This window comes from Protopterus annectens, chromosome 9.part0 (assembly GCF_019279795.1).
Source record: "Protopterus annectens isolate FY-2018-M chromosome 9.part0, PAN1.0, whole genome shotgun sequence".
Classification (NCBI taxonomy): domain Eukaryota; kingdom Metazoa; phylum Chordata; order Ceratodontiformes; family Protopteridae; genus Protopterus; species Protopterus annectens.
The window spans coordinates 88,620,082-88,643,652 of record NC_056743.1 but is presented as its reverse complement, the minus strand read 5'-3'; the positions used below and the strand labels follow the sequence as shown (position 1 = coordinate 88,643,652).

The 23,571-nt window shown below is 42.7% G+C and overlaps 1 protein-coding gene across 3 annotated transcripts in view; it reads left to right on the top strand.

The window, feature by feature from the left end:
- Window positions 1–15,901, top strand: part of LOC122811052 (ETS translocation variant 3-like) — a 282,749-nt gene extending 266,848 nt beyond the window's left edge. For all 3 annotated transcript variants that reach the window (XM_044082597.1, XM_044082595.1, XM_044082598.1), the window contains one exon: window positions 14,005–15,901. In XM_044082597.1, the coding sequence (XP_043938532.1) occupies window positions 14,005–15,431 (1,427 nt within the window). In that variant the 3' untranslated portion in view covers window positions 15,432–15,901. The remainder of the gene's footprint in view (window positions 1–14,004) is intronic.
- Window positions 15,902–23,571: the final 7,670 nt, after the last annotated feature.

Here is a 23,571-nt window from a genome sequence, read left to right as displayed (position 1 = left end):
TAGTAACGTTGGACCTCAAGGAGGCATACTTGCATGTCCCTATCAGACAAAATTGCAGAAGATACCTCCGATTTATAGCAAGTTCAACCCATTACCAATTCTCTGCTTATCTACTGCTGCGCCCAGAGTCTTCACAAAATGCCTGGCACCAGTAATTGCATACTGCAGACAAAGAGGAATTCAAATATATCCATACCTGGATGACTTATTCAAGCAGAAAGCAAGGACATTCTTTTAAAGCATCTGGCTTTTGTCAAAAAACTATTAAGGTGCCTAGGGTACACAGTAAATGAAAAGAAGTCAAAACTAGTGCCCTCACAAGACATAATATTCCTGGGTGCCAGCTTAAATACAACGGCCCAGATGGCTTATCTCACGCCAGACAAGCAAGGACAACTGACTCAATACTTCAAAATGATGGCAACAGAGACCCAACTCCCTGCAAGAAAAATTCTGCAGGCCTTTGAATTCATGGCATCTTCCATACTGCTAATACCATATGCAAAACTGCATATGAGGAAATTACAATGGTACCTGAAAAGCATATGGATTCAACACAGCCACAGCTTGAAGACAATAATACCACTCATTCCCTGCCTTCAACAGGAGTTTCTGTGGTGGGCTCAGGCATGTCACCTCAACAAGGTTCAGCCTTTTACCTTACCCACAGCCAAGCAAACAATAACAACAGATGCATCGGATTATGCCTGGGGAGCACACATGGCAGGACAGTGTATTCAGGGCAAATGGTCTGCAGATTAAAGGCATCTACATATAAATCAAAAAGAGATGCTAGCTGTACAAAATGCCCTAACAGCTTTCAAGGGCCTCCTACATCCAGGACAACTCCTAATAAAGACGGACAACACCACAGTGATGTGGTACATAAGCAAGGGGGCACACATTCCTACCCCCAATGAAGGCAAGCAATAACCTTGTGGAACACAGCACTGACCTACCAAGTTCAACTACAAGCTCAATTCCTGCCAGGAAAGAAAAAACACATTGGCAGACTATCTAAGCAGAAACATCATAGATCCTCATGAGTGGAAACTAGATCCACAAGTATTCGCAATGATAACTCAAAAATGGGGGAGCCCAGACATAGATCTGTTTGCCTCCCCCCAAAACTACCAACTACATAAATTTTGCACAAGGACATTCCACACACTAGCGTGGAATGTGGACGCCCTCTCATTCAGTTGGAAAAGATTAATAGTATATGCCTTTCCTCCACTACCTCTTCTGGCAAAGGTGCTGCTGAAAGCCAGATTAGAGAGGCCACAAATGATGCTCATTGCTCCAGACTGGCCACGCCAACACTGGTATCCAATACTAAGGAACATGGCTCAAGGCCCACCATGGATTTTACCTCAAATTCCTCACCTGCTCACTCAGCAAAACAATCAGATTCTACACAGCCAGCTCAAGACTTTACATCTGACTGCATGGCAAATTACCTAAACAACCAGTCAACGCTTCTCTCTAAAGCTGTTATGGATGTCATTCTGGAGGCCAGGCGGCCCAGCACCAGGAAAGCCTATTCAGACAAATGGAAAAGATTTTGCGCCTGGATCCAGGCTAAAGGCCAAAATCCCCTTGTCCCAAATATTCCTCAGATTCTACAATATTTAACTGAGATGTTGCACAAAGGACTTTCCTTTTCATCTATTAAGATCCACGCCTCAGTTATTTCAGCTCAATACAACACGGATCCTCCTATATTTTCACATCCATTACTAAGACAGTACCTCAGAGGGGCTAAGAACATAAGACCGCCCCGGAGAGCACCAACACCAACTTGGGATCTCAACTTTGTTTTGGAAATACTTAAACTACCGCCCTTTGAACCAGCTTTTACAGCTGACTTACAGTTTCTATCATGGAAAACTGCCCTGCTGCTAGCAATAACTTCAGCACGAAGAGTCTCAGAGCTACAGGCCCTAATTGCAGTGGAGCCTTTCATCATTTTTCATCAAGACAGAGTCTTTTAACTAACCCTTCCTTTATGCCAAAGGTGGTATCCAGTGTGGCCTTAAACCAAACCATTCATTTGCCCACCTTTTATCCAAACCCCCAGAACAAAGGGGAAGGGCTCCTACACTCTTTGGACATTCACAGGCAACTACGTTACTACCTGGATAAAATTAAGGCTTTCAGAAAATCTGACCAGCTCTTTGTATCCTATGCTGCAAGATCACAAGGCAAAGCTATCTCAAAACAAACCATTTCAAAATGGATAGGACATTGTATCCATTTCTGCTACACACACCATGGGAAACCTGTACCTGGTAACATTAGGCCTCATTCCACCAGGGCTACAGCAACATCAACAGCCTTTTTCAGAGGGGTATCAACCAAGGATATTTTGGAGGCTGCAACTTGGAGTTCAGTGCACACCTTCACCAAGCACCATCACTTACCTCTATACTCTAAAACCAGAGCTGGCTTTGCCACTGCAGTTCTGCAGGGTCTACTAGCTTCTCCAAACCCTGTTTAGTTCCACCGCCCATCCTTAGCTTTGGGATTCAACCCAAGTGTGATGACTGCAGCAGTGTAACACGATGAACATAATACAGTTTTGTACCTACCATAAATGTAGATGTTCGAGTGAATACACTGCTGCAGTCCAGGTTACCCTCCCTCCATCCCCTCTGAGCTAGCTGAACTTTTCAATACCTTTCTATCCTGTACAACCTTTGTGGTGTATTTGCTTGTAACTGAAGGTATTCCTTTATTCCTTTTGTATGTTTTATTAGCAATATGTATTGCCTACCTACTTGGGGGCACCTGACATCTGAGGCAAGAAAAACTGAAGAAAATGGCATTGGATGCCACTTGTACACCCCTGGCGCACTGACGTCATGGGAGAAGCGACAGCAACTGACACCGGACCAAGACTTTGGAACTGTGGCCGACTGCGGGGACCGCCTGACGGCAGGATAACCCAAGTGTGATGACTGCAGCAGTGTGAACACTCAAACCTCTACATTTATGGTAGGTACAAAACTGTACCTTTTATCACCTGATCTGAGCATCTGTTTATAGATTCTTCCATTTTTCCAGACTTTTATTGTTTGAGTTGATATACTCAGTGTTTCATTTATTTTAGTCAGGTCTGTATGCAATTGCTTTATACTTTCCTCAGTGTTATTGGAAGTTATGTCTGGAGTTTGCACTTCTTTTTGCTGAACCGCTACAGTACTTTTCCCAGTCATGTTTTTTGTCGCCTTTTATAGTTGATTTTCCTTCAGGTCCTTTATATTTCTCTTTTTCTTGTCATCCAGGCAGTGCACTTAACTAGCCAGTTACTGAAATGTACTCATCAGTCCAGGTCCACTGGCTTTCTCTGCTAAGTTATGTGAACCATGGCTTTTGCTGTAGCAGGCAACTGAGTAAATGTCAGGAAAATCCTACTAGGACAGCTGAACTTTATTTGGGGTTAATCAGAGTCTCTCTAATTGATGACAGGTATGTACCCAAGAAGACTGAATGCTGTAATCAAAAGGTGCTTTAACAAAGTATTAGTTTAAGGGTCTGCACACACAACAAAGTATTAGTTTAATGGTGTGCACACTTGTGCAACCAGCGTTATTGTACATTTTTATTTTTTATATTTTTCCCCCCTAACAGATTTGTTTGTTTTTCAATTGAATTGTACAAGTTATAGGTCACATTAAAGGAGGGAAAAGTTTTGAAATGATTTATTGTTTTCTCATTTTTGTATATTGTAAAAGCCTGGCATTTTAACAGGGACATGTCCACTTTTTTATGTCCACTGTACATGAACTCAAACTCCCACACCGATACTATACTAAAAGGACATAAGGCCTAAACAACTTGTTGTACATGATTAGATTCAAAGCCCTGTCACTATACTTTGTATCCTGTAGTCAAGAAATGATCAAAGTCTGGCATGCAAGCCATTTTCTGACCCTGTACTGACAGATTTATTGCACAACAGGAAGTCAGATAGCATTAGAAATACTCAGTCTAGGGATCTAAACCTCTTCTGCAACATCATTAGAACAGTTTGGAGGGACAGGTATATTACACAGAGAGGATACCACTGCTCTGGTACAGACTCACTTTTCTTATAAAACAAAGTTCATCCCTGTCCATATTGAAGCACAACCTGAATCTGTTTATGGGAAACAAAAAATTTACCCCACTACTGACCCTATAGTACTAATGGACAGAGGCAGCTCCCAAATGTTTTATCCCTTGCATGGGTCCGTTAAATTATCTGTGGTATGGTAACTGTCACTCTCATTAGTGGTGATTATATAATTATTGATAATGGGATGGGTAAGGCCTGTCTGTACCGAAATGGGATATGTTAATTTGAGCACAAAAAAGGAAACTGGCTAAGCTTAAAAATGGCTTATTGGGCCAGCTAGCTTAGTACTTCACTATGAACCTATGGAGTCAGAAGAGGGAGCAGTCAATCCAAAACTGAGATCACTTTGGATATTCCCTTCTCCGCCTTTTGCATTTACCTGATTTGCCAGGTTTCATTCCAGTTTTAAAGTATATGAGCCAAGACTACTCGATTGTTGTGCAAAACCTAGTGTAAGTTCATAACTGACCATTAATTTTTCCATCTGTAACATTTTAAGAATTTGCTACCTCACTCTTCCTAAAAATACTTTTATCTTGTAATTTTAACTTCAAGAGCATGAGTACAGTGAAAACGCTTGCATATCACAGCCTTATTTAACAGGTGAAATGAAAATATTTGGCAAGATTTAAAAAAAAAAAAAAAAAAAAACACTGATGAGAATAATTTACATTTATAAAGGAGCTGGAGCAGTACAAAATGTTCAGTATTTCTAGGATTACTGCATGTGCTCACGTCCGAGGTAGCTCGCAGGTTGCTCTTTGGTTTCATGCAATTCTTGCAGAGCATGTGAAATTTCACCATCACTTTATAATTTGCCTCGTTCTTGCACTGCCCAAAGGTGTTCTGTGTTGATGTGGGTGCATATATATTGTATATATCTAAAATGTATATGTAACTGTGTGTTAGCCACTAGGTTGTAAGGTTAACAGTAAAAACTGTGAACTTTTAAATATTTGGCTGTGTCTTAAGGCTTGGATTTGGATCAGTATTTTGAGAGAATTCCAGTTGAATGCTGTTTTATTTGAATCAAACAGGTGAAATTTGAAGTAAAATTGAATAGTCTTTTCTGGGAACAAAGATCCTCACCCATAAGACTGTCCTTGTATACACTCCTCTCCTACGCAAACTTTTACAGCCAGGTCTAAGGTCATTTAAGAAAAGTTATTTTTTCCACAGCAGCACCCTCCTTCTCAAACCTGGAATTTCAGTCAGTTGTGCAAATCATGGTTTTCACACAGCTGATCATCAAAGAAACATTAATAGACATTGTGTCATAGTTTATAAGTATACATTAGCAGCATTTGTTAAATTAAGAAAGACAGTTACCTTTAAAGGCATTTAAAATATCTTGTATTTGGTCTACATTAATTATAACAAAAAAATGCAAGTTCATAAGCAACCAGTTTCTACCATCTTCACTTTATTACAAAAACAAAATATTAAAGGTAGTAGTAAATATACATAAAATGTTAATGAATCCCCTCGTTTGTTTAAATTGATGCTCTTAGTGAGCATCTCTTTTAGGCCAGCTGTATAGAAATTGTGTAGTTTATGGGTTATGTGGCTCCTACTTTAATGGGTACTGATTTTTTTTTTCTTTCTCATGGTTGCACTGTCTACATTAAATAGAGTGAGTCCATTTGGTAGACCCCCCTCACAGAGTCCTCTTGAACTTCATAGATGGCTAGCATTCTATGGCTGTACTTTCTGTAACCTAGCCAGTCTTTTACACCTGACGTGTGAAAGCTTGATTTAATTCCATAGCTTCTGAACCAGAGTTGGTCCTTGTCTTCCACCTGCTTTACTCTTGTGGTCACTTTTTCCACAAAGAAATTCTGCATACCCAAATTTTAATGTATTTTAATTTCTACAGTGGTAGAATTAAGAGATAGTAAGCTATCAAGTGCATTTTCTTCTTTGATATAGTCCTGTATACATGACTGGTGACACTGGTCATCTTCTGTATTTGAATAGTTAACTAGATGTTTTTTTTTATTTGTTTAACCACACCTCAGGACAAGCATTGGATGTCCTTCAAGGATGCATCTGCAGTCCTTACAAATGGGTTGTCCTGTCGTCAGGCAGCCCTTCGGTCGGCCGGATTCCAAAGTCTGGGTCTGGCTTCGGCTGGTGTCGCACTCACCCGACGTCATCTCTGCTGGTCTTTGGGTATAAAGGCATCAGCCGATGCCATTTTCCTCAGTCTTTCTTGCCGCGTGGCGCCCGAAGCAGAAGCTGTTCGCAAGTGCTGGTCGGTCAGATCCAGAGATTACTACCGAATACTACTTCGAAGACTTCTAAAAAGCTAAGTACCCCGTTGGGGACTCTTTCTTGCCTCAGCCGATGTCAGAAAAAGTAAACAACTGTTTAACTTGTGGGAAACAAATACCTCATAAAGATTTCCACTCTTACTGTTTACCTTGTTTAGGCCCAGACCACGACGTAGCAGATTGTTTGGCCTGTGCCTCCTTCAACCGACGAACGCTTAAGCGTCGGTCGGAGTTTGCTGAACAGTTTTTCGGTTCAGATTTTGCGTACATTATGCCGTCGGATCCTCCGACTACACATATTAAGAAACGCAAAGAGAAGGACCGGCACTCGCGGTCTGCGGTTTCGGCCGAAACCACGGTTAAGCAAACAGCGAGTGTCTCGGTTTCGGCCGAAACCGAGAAAACGGTTCAATCCTCAGCCGAATCCATGACTACTACCGAGGCCCCTTCTACTCTTGCGGAATCGGCCACTGAAGTTTTACCTACCAATGTGGGTTCCCTAGAATTATCGGATACCATCCCTTTGGATGTTTCTACTCCAGCATGTGGTGCTGCTAGGCCTCCTGCAGCCATGTCTATAAAGGCCTTTGCCAGGGCTAAAGCAGCCAAATTGGCTAAGTCTGTGCCTGTTAAGCCCCCCTCTCACAGGCCCAGCTCTAGTTCCCAAATGCTTACTGTGGCAGAGGATCTCATCTCTTTAATAAGGGGATCCCAATCTCACCCAGACAGGGCCTCTCAACCTCCAGAAAAAAGACCCAGAGCAGAACACCCTGAGACAGTGCCCTCAGATGACTCTTCTGATGATTCAGATGATACAGACCATCCTGAGGCTCCTTATTCTACATATGAAGATTCCGATGCGGAAGAATCTATTCCTTCTGCCTCTCCACCAGAGGAATTTTCATTTGGGGAAACCTTACATGCCATGAGAGAACAATTCCAATGGCAAGGACAAGATTTCTCAGATTCAAGAAAAAGGCTTAGGACCTTTTTACATTTACCTCAACATAGGCCCTTAGCTATACCTCCAGTTCTCCCTGTAGTGGATGATGCTTTTAATGATGTTTGCACTGCTCCAGATACTTTACCCCCAGCCCCTACCAAACCCGATAGGTTTTACAGGGTTCCGGACACTCATCACCACTTATACAAGGCTCCACATGCAGACCCTGAAACTATTTCCCAGGGGCCTAAGGCAGTAGCTGCGACCTCGGCAAAAAACCCCCTCCCTTCTGATAGGGAATCCAGGTCATTAGAGAGATGGGGTAAAAAAGTATACACCTCTGCTACTCTCTCAGCTAGAGCTTTGAATTGTCAGTTTCATATGATCCAATACCAAGAGTTTATGCTAGATCAGTTAACTAAGAAACTGTCTTCTGATGATTCTTTAGATAAGAAATATGTTCTAGAAATGATCAATAACATATACAGCAGGTTAGTAACCACTCTTTAAAATGTGGCTATGATGCACTGGAGGCTTCATTTAGATCAGCCATGACTGGTACAGTTATAAGAAGGCATGCATGGCTGAAAGAACAGGCCTTACCGGATCATGTTAAAACAAAGCTTCTAGATGCTCCTATGGATAAGGCCAGTCTATTTGGTTCCTCTGCCCAACAAGTAATGAAGAAAATGGAAGAGAAGGCAAAATCTGTACAAACAGTTAAAGATTTCTTACAGGTTCAGCCTCCAAGGTTTAGCAGGAACTGGCCTTCCAAAAATTGGTCCTTTCCAGACTCCTCTAAATCTCAGAGAGGCAGGGTTAGACGCTCCAGAGGCAGAAATCAATCCAGAGGAGGTGCCTATAGGGGACGTCACTGGCAAGGCAATAACCAACGAGGCACAGAGTCTACCACTGCCTCTACAACACAATTACAGTGACTTGATTCTGACACCGCCCACCAGGGAACAGATTGCAGCACCCTTAGGTGGAAAACTAGCCTTATTTTCAAAGAACTGGCACCATACCACAAGAGAAAAGTGGATTTTGCAAATTATAGATCAAGGCTACAGGTTTCATTTCCACACCTTACCAGTAAAAAGAGGAATGCCAAACCTACCACCAAATCAAAAGACAGAAGCTCTAAAACAAATAACTCAATTGACAAAAATGAGAGCTGTAGAAAGGGTACCACCCACAGAAAAGGGCAAGGGATTTTACTCCAGACTCTTCCTAGTACCAAGAAAAGAAAACAGTTGGAGGCCTATTCTCGACCTGTCCGCTTTGAACACATTCATCATTGTTCCAAAATTCAAAACGCTGACCCTACAGCAACTTCTTCCCATGCTGGGCAAGGAGTGTTGGCTGGTTACTCTAGATCTCAAGGAGGCATACCTGCACGTCCCCATACGACCAAATTGCAGAAGATACCTCAGATTTCTTGCAGGATCAGAGCATTATCAATTCTCAGCATTGCCCTTTGGCTTATCTACTGCGCCCAGAGTATTCACGAAATGCCTGGCATCAGTAATCGCTCATTGCAGGCTTCAGGGAATCCAAATTTATCCATACCTGGACGACTGCCTGATACAAGCGGACAACCAACACAAGCTGACTCAAGACTTACAAAGGGTCATTTGGTTACTTCAAGCCCTGGGATACACAGTCAATCTAAAAAAGTAAAGACTGATACCATCCCAAACAAGAACCTTCGTGGGTGCAAAATTGGACACAGTAAAACAGATGGCATTCTTAACAGGGGAAAAGCAAGAACAACTACCTCTTTACTTCCTGGCATTAACGAAGCAAGACAAACTAACAGCAAGGAAAGTACTGCAGGCCCTGGGCTTCATGGCCTCCTGCATAATACTGGTTCCTCATGCCAGACTGCATATGAGAAAGCTACAGTGGTACCTGAAGAACTTATGGTCTCAACATAAGCACAGCTTAGAAACCGAAATACCACTAATCCCATGCCTGAAGCAGGAATTCCTATGGTGGGCTCAGGCATGCCAGTCAAATCCAGGCTTGTCCTTCCACAACAAACAAGGACAGCAAGAAAAATACTGCAGGCCTTGGGATTCATGGCATCCTGCATAATCCTGATTCCTCATGCCAGACTGCATATGAGAAAGCTACAGTGGTACCTAAAAAACTTATGGTCTCAACACAGACACAGCCTAGAAACCGAAATACCACTAATCCCATGCCTGAAACAAGAATTCCTATGGTGGGCCCAAGCATGCCAGGCAAACCTAGGCTTGCCCTTCCACAAAGGTCAAGCGAACCAGACCATCACAACGGACGCCTCAGACCTAGGTTGGGGGGCACACATGTTGGACAAATGCATACAAGGATTGTGGACTCCAGACCAGCTGCACCTGCACATAAACCAAAAGGAAATGCTGGCAGTACAACTAGCAATCCAGAAATTCAAGCCTTTCCTCAAAGAAGGCCATTTATTGATAAGGACAGACAACACCACAGTCATGTGGTACATCAACAAGCAAGGGGGCACTCATTCTTACCCCCTATGCAGAATGACTCTGGACCTTTGGAACATGGCTCTGAACTACAACATCCAGTTACAGGCAACCTTTGTGCCAGGAAAAGAAAATACACTAGCAGATATGTTAAGCAGAACCACCTCGGATGCTCACGAATGGATGCTGCACCCGGACATCTTCAAGGCCATCACAAGAAAATGGGGAATGCCACAAATAGACCTGTTCGCATCCCCACTCAACCACCAGCTCAGGAAATTCTGCACAAGGACGTGTCACCCTCTTGCATGGAAGGTGGACTCCCTTTCCTTCAGTTGGAAAGGCCTGACAGCTTATGCCTTCCCACCTCTTCCTTTGATGCACAAGGTACTGCTGAAAATCAAAGAGGAACAACCAAGGATAATTCTGATAGCTCCAAATTGGCCAAGACAACACTGGTATCCCTTGCTGAGGAGCATGTCTCAGGGGAGAATGTGGCCAATACCCCTGATGCCTTTGATGTTAACTCAGAACAAATACAACATCCTGCATCCAAACCTAAAAACCTTACAACTGACTGCCTGGAACATCACTTAAGAGCAACTAACCCAGACTTATCCCAAAGGGTTAAAGACATTATACTTGAAGCCCGCAGACCTTCAACAAGAAGGAACTATGCAGGAAAATTGAAAAGGTTTGCCACTTGGAGTGCTGAAAGAGGAAAAGATGTGTCAAACATAGACATTGCTAACATCCTGGAGTACTTGGCAGAGCTTCTACACACAGGTCTGTCCTATTCCTCCATCAAGATACATGCATCAGCTATTTCTGCAGAATACAGCTTTGATACACCTGTCTTCTCACACCCTCTACTCAGGCAATTCCTCAGAGGAATCAAGAATGTAAAACCTCCTAGGAAACCACCACTGCCAGCATGGGACTTAAATTTTGTACTAGAAAAATTGACACTCCCACCATTTGAACCAGCAGGAACAGCGGATCTTCAACACCTATCATGGAAAACTGCTTTCTTTCTGGCAATTACTTCAGCAAGAAGGGTTTCAGAACTCCAGGCCTTAATGGCAGTGCAACCCTTCCTGATCTTCCATCAAGATAGAGTCTCCATGAGAACTAATCCTACATTTATGCCAAAGGTGGTATCCAGAGTGTCCTTAAACCAGGCAATCCACCTACCTACCTTCTTTCCCAACCCACAGAACAGGGGGGAAAGGCTACTGCATACTTTGGATGTACATAGACAGTTACGCTACTACCTGGACAGAACCAAAGGTAACAGAAAAACTGACCAGCTGTTAGTGGCCTATGCACCAGGAAGGGAAGGAAAAGCAATTTCCAAGCAAACAATCTCCAAATGGATAGGAAATTGCATAAAATTCTGTTACTCCTACCATGGAAAACCAATGCCACAGAACATAAGACCTCATTCAACAAGAGCTACAGCCACTACCACAGCGTTCTTACGAGGAGTGGCAACCAAGGACATTATTGAGGCGGCTACTTGGACCTCCGTGCATACATTTGCCAAGCATTACAATTTACCTCTATATTCTAGATCCCGAGCAGGGTTTGCCACTGCTGTACTGCAAGGGATCCTAACTACACCATAATTTTTCTTTTTCTTCCTCCACCCCTAGTTTAGCTATGGTATTCTACCCATTTGTTATGACTGCAGATGCATCCATGAAGGACATAGTACAGTTTTGTACCTACCATAAATGTAGATGTCCGAACTGGATAGCATCTGCAGTCAGGATTACCCACCCTCCTTCCCCTCTGTGGTACTCCTAGGTATTTACACTCCTAATAGCTAGCTGGGGGGGAGTCTCTTATGGTGTATTTGTTTGTATATATGTACATACATGCTTTTTTGTATTTGCCTTCTACCTTGTCTGCATACATTGGCATTTATCCAAATTTTAGCCTTCCAAGAGGGCAACTGGCATCTGGGGCAAGAAACACTGAGGAAAATGGCGTCGGCTGATGCCTTTATACCCGAAGACCAGCAGAGATGACGTCGGGTGAAGTGCGACATCAGCGGCCGGACCCAGACTTTGGAATCCGGCCGACCGAAGGGCTGCCTGACGACAGGACAACCCATTTGTTATGACTGCAGATGCTATCCAGTTCGGACATCTACATTTATGGTAGGTACAAAACTGTACTTTACACTACTACCTGGACAGAACTAAGGCCAATAGGAAAACAGACCAACTTTTAGTAGCCTACGCAGCAGGAAGGGAAGGAAAAGCAATTTCCAAACAAACTATCTCCAAGTGGATAGGAAATTGCATAAGATTCTGTTACTCCTACCATGGAAAGCAAATTCCACAGAACATAAGGCCTCACTCTACAAGGGCTACTGCCACTACCACAGCATTCTTACGAGGAGTGGCTACCAAGGACATTATTGAGGCGGCTACTTGGACCTCCGTGCATACATTTGCCAAGCATTATAACTTACCTCTATACTCCAGATCCCGAGCAGGGTTCGCCACTGCTGTCTTACAAGGGATCCTAACTACACCATAATTCTTCTACCTCCTCCCTAGTTTGGCTATGGTATTCTACCCATTTGTAAGGACTGCAGATGCATCCTTGAAGGACATAGTACAGTTTTGTACCTACCATAAATGTAGATGTCCAAACAGGATAGCATCTGCAGTCAGGATTACCCACCCTCCTTCCCCTCTGTGGTACTCCTAGGGTATTTGCCCTCCTTATAGCTAGCTAGGGGGGGATTTCTTATGGTGTATTTGTTTGTATATATGTACATACATGTTTATTTTTGTATTTGCCTTCTACTTTTTGGAAACATTGGCATTTCCCAAAATTTAGCTTTACAAGAGGGCAACTGGCATCTGGGGCAAGAAACACTGAGGAAAATGGCGTCGGCTGATGCCTTTATACCCGAAGACCAGCAGAGATGACGTCGGGTGAGTGCGACACTAGCTGAAGCCAGACCCATCCTTTGGAATCCGGCCGACCGAAGGGCTGCCTGACGACAGGACAACCCATTTGTAAGGACTGCAGATGCTATCCTGTTCGGACATCTACATTTATGGTAGGTACAAAACTGTACTTTATGTGTCAGTCTACTTTGCAAGCGCCCCCTCTTTGTTTAGCAGCAGTTAAGTAATTTTCTTTTTGAAGGTCAGGCTTTAAGGTGGAAGAAATTCAGTCATTTTCAGAAATGCTCATTTGACATTGCTGCCTGAACTGATGCTGCATTTGGTACATTTAGTTCTTTTAAAATGTTTTCAGAACAAGCTTCCTCAGTGGTATTGTGTGTTTAGAATACACAAGTTGTGCTAGTAAGATGCACTCTTCAAAATGGAGCCATCTTCAAATGTGATGACAGCATTTTCGGTATACCCCTCCCCAAAGCAGTATGCTCTGCTCCTTCCCATCCTTCCACCCAGAACAGAAATATTGTATGCCTTGCATTTCAGATTTCTGCAGTGTAGACTCTTAATACCTAGTCCGAGGAACAGAACCTGTCTGAAACTGTGACATGAGATTAGAATTTTAAGTGGTCTCATTAAGTAGTTTGTTACTACCAGTTGTAGTTGTGCCTGCAGTGTTTGGTATTACCTTGGAAGATTAGTACTGAAAGAGTAGTAGTTAATTAGTGTTTTAGTAAGACAAAAATCTGTGGATTCTTGGTCAGAAGGGCACGGCATCTTGTATTCGACTTAGATGGACAAATTTGTCATCACTCCTTGTGACAAATGCACAGTCTAACGTGTACTTCAAGTGCTTTATTAGTGAATAGTTTAGTAGTCTTTCAGAAGTTGTACTCAGTGTGACTTTCATCTCTTGCTGTGTGTGTGTGTGTGTGTGTGTGTGTCTGTCTGTCTGTCTGTCTGTCTGCATGTGTCTGTCTGTCTGCGTGTCTGTCTGTCTGCGTGTCTGTCTGTCTGCGTGTCTGTCTGTCTGCGTGTCTGTCTGTCTGTGTGTGTCTGTCTGTGTGTGTGTGTGTGTGTGTGTGTGTGTGTGTGTGTGTGTGTGTGTGTGTGTGTCTGTCTGTCTGTGTGTGTGCGTTTGTGTGTATTTATATAATATATATAAATGTAAATGCCTTTGTATAAATGTAGGATGGTTATGCATATGGCTGTTTGTATTGATTCAGTCACTCTTTTAATCTCTCTCTCGTTTTTCTCTTTGCAGGTACGATTCCTCGGAGTGCCCCACCTGTACCATCTAATTCTGTACATTTTCGCTTTCCTCCACCATCAACACCAGTTTCCGATAATGTGTCCCCTAATGAGGATATGCCAAGAAACAACACTTTCTCTGGAGCTTCTCAGCGGGCTGCCCGAAACTCAGTCAGTGACTGCAGTGATGGGACTTCAGCCAACTCTGAGGCTGATGATTTATCCACTGAAGACCACCGTTCTGCAGAAATGGCTGCAGCTGTGTCACGGAATGTAGCCATGGCTGCTGCTGTCAGCCACCAGAAACGATTAAAAGATGGGCTTTTCCAAGCCATTACTCATCCACATTTGTATCCAGATGCCCAGAGTCCCTTTGCTGTTTCACCTCTTCCAAGCCATGCTGGGATTTTTAATTTTTCACTCTCACCAGCACTACCAGTAACCCCCACAACCTTTTCTTCCAGTCCTTCTCCAGGTTTAGGCAGTCCTTTTTACCCTGGAAGTAATAGGTTCACTTTTAACCCTGAAGAGATGAAAAGGTATTTGCAGGCCCACAACCACTCTGTTTACAGATATCACTTGAGTCCCCGAACATTTCCTCCTTATTACAGCAATGTAATAGGGGTCCCTTCACATCTGCAGAAGTCCCAGGAAAAGGGCCCAGCTGAAGAACAGGTCCCTTTCCAAATCAAACTACAGCCTCCACCCCTTGGTCGCAAGAACCGTGAGAAACAGCAGTACCAGGATAAAGATGAAACCGTCATCATTCCTCCACCAGCTTCTTCAGAGAAACCATTCACTCCAGTATTTCCAAACACAGCTTTGAAATCAGAAGCAGGATCTGATCTAGAATCGGGAGGAGAAGAGCAAATGGTAGAAGTAACTGATGTTAGTGAAGACGAGAGAGGGGAAGAAGATGCGAATCAAAATGAAACTGTGTTTGCAAAGCCTCATACACCACCATGGATGGATCCACCACCTGTTAGTGGTCCAACTGTTGCATTAACCAAAGAAGAACACTTGGATGTTGGAAACATTAGAGAGAACTCGCAGTCTGTCACAGCTGGTGAAAGGGGTAATGCTTGCATGCCTCTGAAGCTACGCTTTAAACGGCGTTGGAATGATGAGCAGCGTGTTGAAAGGCAAGATGATCTAGATGAAGAACAGCAGTCCCTTGGACTTGCTCAGAACTGTAGCTTACACCCTGGTGTGCTTGTAAAGGATGGCATTCAGCTGTCCATCTCAAGTGTGAAGCACAGCACTCAGGATTCCCGTTTCTCTTCTACTGAAAGTGTACAAGAGGTACCTCAGAACTCTGTCATATGCTCTACTTCTGATGTGGCAGCAGGAAGGGGGGCATTGAGTTCTAGCCTTAGTGAGGACACCTTTGCCCCTCCCTTCAGAACTACAGTTCTCCAGCACAGTACTTTTAGGACTTAAAGCGGAAAAGGAGGCTGGAAAATGTGAGATGATCACTGTTTTTATTCATGGTGACAAACTATAGGGGGTGTTTTCTTTCTTTGTGGGAAAGGGTTTATAAATAGAAGGATTCTTTTTACACATTTGATTGTCTTCAGCATTGTGTTCATTTGACAGATACAGTCATGGAGAAGTGTCAGAACTGTTCAAAGAGAAGGCTTTTAAAAAATGCAGCCTCTACTATTCATTCATACTGTTAACTTCTAGTTATCACAGGTTTTTTGTGCCTTTGGTTAGGACATCCAAGGTGCCTATGAGCATGCGGATGCTATTGTGGCACTATTGTGTTTCTAACTTTGTAAATGATAATCTGGCCTTTTCTTATCTGTATTTTGTGCTGAAGAGTACATACTGTGGAAATTGATATAATCAGTACTGTATCATGGCAGTCGTGACATTTATGTTTGAACATCACAGTTTAATTTACAAAATCATCTTGTTTGGATGTTTTTACTTTTTTTTTTTTTAATTTTCCATTGGATTCTTTCTTCAATTCTTTTTCTTGTGTTAACACATTTGTGATATGTTTAAAGGTTCATTTGTATGTAGGAAACGTGCAGTGGTTTTATAATGCATTTATTTTTGGCACCAGCCTTTCACATGATATGACGTCATCAAACTGTGTACCACTTTATGTTGAACAAGTAATCACTCTTGATAAACAACAAAAGCAAGCAAACTAATAAAACAAAACACTGAGCAGAGAAGTAAGGAAGACACGCACGATAAAAATATTTAAGCGCTTTTCATTTATGTAAAACACAAACTTCTTCAGACAGTTAAAGTAAAATGGTCAAATTAAATACAAATGAATACAATCAATTAAACAATCAGTTGAATTTGGAACAAATGGTAACACCCATTTTTTTAAAAAAAAATAACATAAAACACTAAATACTTAAAACCAATACACAATTATACAGATTTATAAAAACATAAAAAATATATATATATGCATATGTTGAAAACCTATACAAAATCTGTATTTATAAACTGTATATATATAATAGGACCTCGCTCTTTTATTAATAACCTATTTCAAAAGTGTCTATAAATAATACTGTACAAATTTTAACGAACTAAACTTTTGAGCTTCAATATACTACTAATAGTACACCCTTTATTTAGCCCAGGCTGGGTATAAGCGTTCAGTCTAATTTGCCATGTTAATTCTAATTCCTCCAACCTAAGTTCCACTGGCCCACCCCGTAGTTTGGAATTAACTTGATTTATCACAATAAACTTGAAAAAATGATTAGGAAATTGGTCGACATGTTTTGCTAATGCATTTTCAAGTTTTTGTTTCTTGATTGCATATAAATGCTCAGAATAGTTACATAGCCTTCTTTCAGTCTTGCCTACATAATAAGCAGGACAAGACTGGCATAGGGCAAGGTACACAACCATTGTAGAATTACAGTTGTTTCTCAACTTTAAAGAATATTGACGGTTGTCAACAAAGAATCTGTTAGATTCTAAAATGTGGGAACAGTAGTTGCAAGATTGACATTTATACATTCCTGGTGTTCTAACCAAATTAACGTTGTAGTTCTCACAATATGCTTTCAAATTCTTACCCCTTCTATAAATCACAGCTGGACGTTCTCCCACACTTAAAAATACCCTGTTGTCACCTTTAAAAATATCCCAATTCTTCAACAAAATTTTAAAACAGTCACTACTGTTTAAGTTATATGATGATATGAATGAAGTGTTAAAAGAATTAGTTTCAGAAGCTACAACTGGTATGGTAGTTGTAGGTGAACAAAAGGAATTATTCAAAATAGGAGTATAAAAGTGTGACTGGCGTTTAGACACTACCTCCTCTATAATTTCATCAATAAGTAATTCAGGGTACCCTCGACATAAAAACATTTCTTTAATGAAATCACACTCACTACAAAAGACATCATCAACTGTAATAATGCGGGCTGCATGAACAAGTTGGTCCTTAATAATAGAACGCTTTTGATGTCGAGGGTGGCAACTAGTAAAATGTAACATAGAGTTACAATAGGTAGTTTTCCTATAAATTGAGGCTGACCACATATTAAGTGAAATATCCTTTACTAGTAGAATGTCCAAGTAAGCAATAGATAATGAGTCAAAAATGTGTGTAAATTTCAAAAAAGGGATAGTAGAATTAAAATATTCAACCAACAGGGTACTACAAGTTGAATCACCGTCTTATAAAATGAAGATATCATCAAGAAACCATGTATAGAAGATAATACGATCCTTGAATGTACAATTATGGTATATAAACAAATGTTCCCAGTGAGCCATAACCATGTTTGCAACACTGGCCCCACACGGTGAGCCCATGGCAACACCAATTTTTTGGAGGTAAAAACCTCCTTCAAAAACAAAAAAGTTGTTGTCCAGAATTAGGTCAAGAAGTTCCATCACCATGGTTATTTCACTTGGGGCACATTCTTGTAGTTTTAAAATTTCACTAACCCATTCCAAAGCGGTGTCGTGAGGAATACAAGTGTATAAATCTTTCACATCGATTGTTAGAAAATTGAAACTGGGGTTAAATTCTAGATCATTAATGTTCTTTAAGAACATCCAAGAATCTTTGCAGATTTGTTTAATATTTACCAAGTACTTTTGTAAAATAGAATCGACAACTTTAGCACACGCATAAGTTGGAGACCCTCTACTGTCCACTAGTGGTCTCATAGGGGGATCTACAAGATCTTTATGGATCTTAGTATGCCAAAAAGACAAGGTAATCTTGGGTAGAAGGTTGTCATATAGTTATAAACATTTTGAGTAATTCTCCCTTCAGTGAACATATCTTCAATAGTATTCTTAATTAAACTGTAAGCTTTTTTAATTTCAGAGAGAGAACTTTCCGCATACGAAGCAGAATTCAACAGATTTAACATCCTATTCGAGTAGTCACCATTATCAAAAATGACAGCACCTCCACCTTTATCAGGTTTACATACCCTAATGTCTGACTCTTAAAAAATCAAAACACTCCTCTCTGTGGTAGTCGGCACTATTAAAGATGTCCTTCAAGAATGCAACTGCAGTCATAACATATGGGTTGTCCTGCCTCGGGCAGCCCTCGGTCGGCCGGATTCCAAAGTCTGGGTCCGACGCCGCTGATGTCGATTTCTCCGACGTCAGAGCGGCTGGAGTATATAAGCATCAGCCGACGCCATCTTCTTCAGTCTTTCTTGCCGCGCACTGCCCGAAGCAGAAGCAGTTCGCAAGTGCCGGTCGGTCAGCTCCTGTATTCTTCGAAACCGAAGTCATCAGAAAAGCTGGCACTGGGGACCTTTTCTTGCCTCAGCCGATGTCAGAAATTACTGAAAAAGTAAATAATTGTTTGTCTTGTGGTAAACAAATACCTCATAAGGATTTCCACTCTTACTGCCTCCCTTGCCTTGGCCCAGACCACAACGTCTCGGCCTGTGCCACCTGTGCTCGCTTCAATAAGAGCACTCTCAGGCACCGGGCGGAGTTCGCCGAAGACGTTTTTGGCGAAAAATTTGATTATACAATGCCGTCGGAACAACCGACAACGCAGACTCCTAAGAAACGAAAAGACCGAGACCGACATCCTCGGCCCGCGTCTTCTACCGACACCATGCCTAAACTAACCGCGAGTGCTCCAGTTCCCTCTGAGGCGGTTATTCCACCGCTCTGAACCGAAGACACCGCATTATAGAAACTTCCGATACCGGAGGCCACTCCGCCAGTTATTGACTTTCCCCCGGATACTGAAACAGAGGAAATGCCCGAGACCATTGCTGTTGATAAGGTCACTCCTGCACATGGAGCTGCTAGGCCTCCCATGTCCATGTCTATCAAGGCCTACACACGTGCCAAGGCAGCCAGCAAGTCCAAGCACCTTACTGCTAAAACCTTACCTCAGCCTACTCCTGAAACTCATATCATGGCTATGGCCGCAGATTTAATTTCCATGATCAGAGGTTCCCAGGCCCATCCTGAGAGAGGATCCCAGTCTCCTCCTGATAAGAGGCCCAGGGTTGAACCCTCTGACCCTCTTCCTTCAGATGAAGATTCTGAGGAACTGTGTTCACTCCGAAAGCCAGGAAGAGCCCTTCCAGACCTACGAGGATTCGGATGCAGAGGACTCCATCCCCTCGGCCTCTCCTCCTGAGGATATTTCTTTTGGGGAAGTTCTGCATTCCATGAGGGAACATTTTAAGTGGCAAGGCCAGGAATATTCTGATTCCAGTAAGCGCCTTCGAACCTTCCTTAAAAAGCCACAACACAGACCCTTAGCTATACCTCCTGTGCTTGATGTTTTGGATGATTTATACTCTGACTCCAGTGTTACCCCGGATACTCTTCCTCCTGCCCCTGTCAAGTCTGACAGATACTATAGGGTCCCAGAAACCCATTCTCATTTGTTTAGGGCCCACGCTGTTGATTTAGAAACAATTTCTCAGGGGCCTAAAGGGGTTTCAGCTACCACCTCCAAAAACCCTTTGCCTTCCGACAGGGAAGCAAGGTCCTTAGAGAGATGGGGGAAGAAGGTTTATACCTCCACTACTTTATCTATGAGAGCTCTCAATTGTCTCTTTCATATGTTTCAATATCAGGATTTCCTGTTAGATGATTTACAGAAAACTTTGGCTTCTTCTGAACCTTTAGATAGGAAGTCTTTGCAAGAGGCTGTGCATAATTCTCAGCAAGTTAGCAATCACTTTCTACAGTGTAGATATGATGCATTGGAAGCTTCATGTAGGGCAGCTATGACAGGGGCGGTCATTCGTGGACATGCATGGTTAAAAGAACAACCTTTGCCAGATCATGTTAAGGCAAAACTTCTTGATGCACCTTTGGAAAAGAACAAGCTTTTTGGTGCTAATGCTAAAGATGTGTTAAAGTCCATTGAGGAAAAAGCCAAGTCAGTTCAGACAGTCAAAGATTTCCTCCAGGTTCAGCCACCCAGATTCAGCAGGAATTGGCCTTCTAAGAACTGGTCCTTTCCTAATCCTGAAAGATTTCAAAGGGGCAAAAACAGGCGTGCCTGAGGAAGAGGACAATACAGAGGATCCTACAGAGGACGACAATGGCAACCAGCAAACCAAAGAAGTGACACAGGGGTTTCTCCTGCCCCACAGGGACAATCTCAATGACTTTCCTCTAGTTCCGCTGACCAAGGAGCAAGCAGAAGCTCCTTTGGGCGGAAAATTATCTCTGTTTTCAAACAATTGGCACAAACTGACAAAGGACAAATGGATTTTGGACATTATAGACCACGGTTACAGGTTCCATTTTCATACCTTGCCAAGAAAACAAGGCATGCCAAACCTTCCACAACATCAGAGGGCAGAGGCCATCAAGCAAATTTCTCTGCTTGCTCAGATCAAAGCAGTAGAAAAAGTTCCACAACAAGAACAAGGTCAGGGGTTTTACTCAAGACTGTTCCTTGTTCCAAGAAAAGAAATTCAATGGCGACCAATACTGGACTTGTCCGCTTTAAACACTTTTCTCATAGTACCAAAGTTCAGAATGCTGACTCTACAGCAACTCCTTCCCATGCTGGGCAAGGGGTCTTGGCTGATTACTCTGGACCTCAAGGAGGCATACCTGCATGTCCCTATCAGACACAGCTGCAGAAGATACCTCAGATTTCTTGCAGGGCCAGAGCATTATCAATTCTCAGCATTGCCATTTGGCTTATCTACTGTGCCCAGAGTATTCAGGAAATGCCTGGCTTCAGTAATTGCTCATTGCAGGCTCCAGGGGATTCAAATTTACCGTACCTGGACTACTGCCTCATACAAGCGGACGACAAACTAATTTTGACAAAAAAATTGAATTATGTCATACAATTGCTACAAGCTCTGGGATACACAGTCATCTTTCAAAACTCAAGACTTCGGCCATCCCAGCAAATAACCTTCTTAGGAGCCAAACTAGACACAGCCTCTCAAATGGCTTACCTGACAGAAGACAAGCAAAAGAAGTTAACTCATTACTTCAAAAGTTTAGCAAAGCTCACCCAGATGACTGCAAGGAGATTCCTACAGGCCCTGGGTTACATGGCATCCTGCATTCTCCTGGTTCCACTGGCAAGACTACACATGAGAAAGCTTCAATGGTACCTAAAAAACTTATGGTCTCAACACAGCAACAACCTAGAGGCAACCATACCGCTCATTCCATGTCTTCAAAAGGAATTTCTGTGGTGGGCCTCAGTAAGCCAGTCAAACACAGGTATGTCATTCAAAAAACCTCAGATAACACAGACCATGACCACAGACGCCTCAGACCTTGGATGGGGGGCGCACATGGAGGGCAGATGTATTCAAGGACAATGGTCTCCAAAGGAAGCACATCTGCATGTCAACCAAAAAGAAATGCTGGCAGTAATGCATGCCATCGAGGCCTTTGGACAACAACTTCAACAAGGCCACCTGCTAATACGGACAGACAACACCACTGTGATGTGGTACATCAACAAGCAGGGGGGCACTCATTCTTACCCCCTTTGCAGACTGACAATGAATCTTTGGGAGAAATCACTGAGCCTAAACATACAGTTACAATCCCAGTTTGTTCCAGGCAAAGAGAATGTTCTGGCGGACAGTCTAAGCAGGAATTTCCTAGATCCCCACGAATGGAGGTTACATCCAGAAATCTTTATACGACTCATCTCGACATGGGGCAGGCCAGACGTAGACCTATTTGCCTCCCACCTCAATCATCACCTACAAACGTTCTGTTCAAGGACATATCCACAAGCATGGAAGATAGATGCTCTCTCATTCAACTGGAGCTCCCTAAAAATCTATGCATTTCCACCTCTGCCACTGATGACCACAGTATTACTAAAGATAAAAGCAGAGCAGCCCAAGGGGATCCTATTAGCTCCGGACTGGCCAAGACAACACTGGTACCCACTACTACGGAGCATTTGTCACAACAAAAAGTGGGCCCTTCCCCAATGGCCCCAACTTCTGACTCAACACAACTTCAGGACAGTTCATCCCAACATCCAGACGCTACAGCTAACAGCTTGGGAGATCCCATAAATAACTTCAATCTACCTCTCTCCAAGGAAGTTCAGCGGATACTAACAGAAGCCCGCAGACCATCCACCAGAAAGGTTTACTCAGCCAAATGGAAGAGATTCAGCATTTGGAATACCAGCAAGGGTCATGATGCATCTTTTTTGAGCATTCCACTCATTCTGGAATATTTGGCAGATATGCTACATAATGGACTTTCATACTCTTCCATAAAAATACATGCTTCAGCTATCTCAGCTAGATACAACACTGATCCACCTGTGTTTTCACATCCTTTGTTAAGGCAATTTCTTAGAGGAATCAAGAATATAAAGCCCCTAAGAAAGGCACCAGTACCAGCTTGGGACCACAACTTTGTCTAGAAAAATTGACTCTACCTCCCTTTGAGCCAGCAGCTTCTGTGGACTTACAATTTCTTTCCTGGAAGACAGCTTTCCTGTTGGCCATTACCTCAGCAAGAAGGGTTTCGGAATTACAGGCCCTAATGGCAATACCACCGTTCATAACCTTTCACAGAGACAGGGTCTCCTTACGAACCAACCCTACCTTTCTGCCAAAAGTGGTATCTAGGGTTTCTTTAAATCAAGCAATTCACCTGCCTACTTTCTTTCCCAATCCTGAGAACAAAGGGGAGAGACTGTTGCATACCTTGGACATTCACAGACAACTTCGCTACTACCTGGACAGAACCAAGACCAGTCGGAAGTCTGATCAGCTTTTTGTAGCTACGCCTGGAGTACAAGGAAAAGCAATTTCCAAACAGACAATTTCAAAATGGATTGGACATTGCATCAGATTCTGTTATTCCTTCCATGGAAAGAGTGTGCCAGCCAATGTCAGACCACACTCCACCAGAACTACAGCCACCTCTACAGCATTCTTAAGAGGGGTGCCTACAAAGGACATTCTAGAAGCTGCTACATGGAGCTCCGTGCATACATTTTCCAAACACTACAACCTCCCTTTATATTCCAGATCCAGAGCAGGCTTTGCTTCGGCAGTCCTGCAGGGATTGATAGCCACACCATCCCTTTCTTAGAGCATTCCACCTCCCCCAGCTAAACTATGGTATTCAA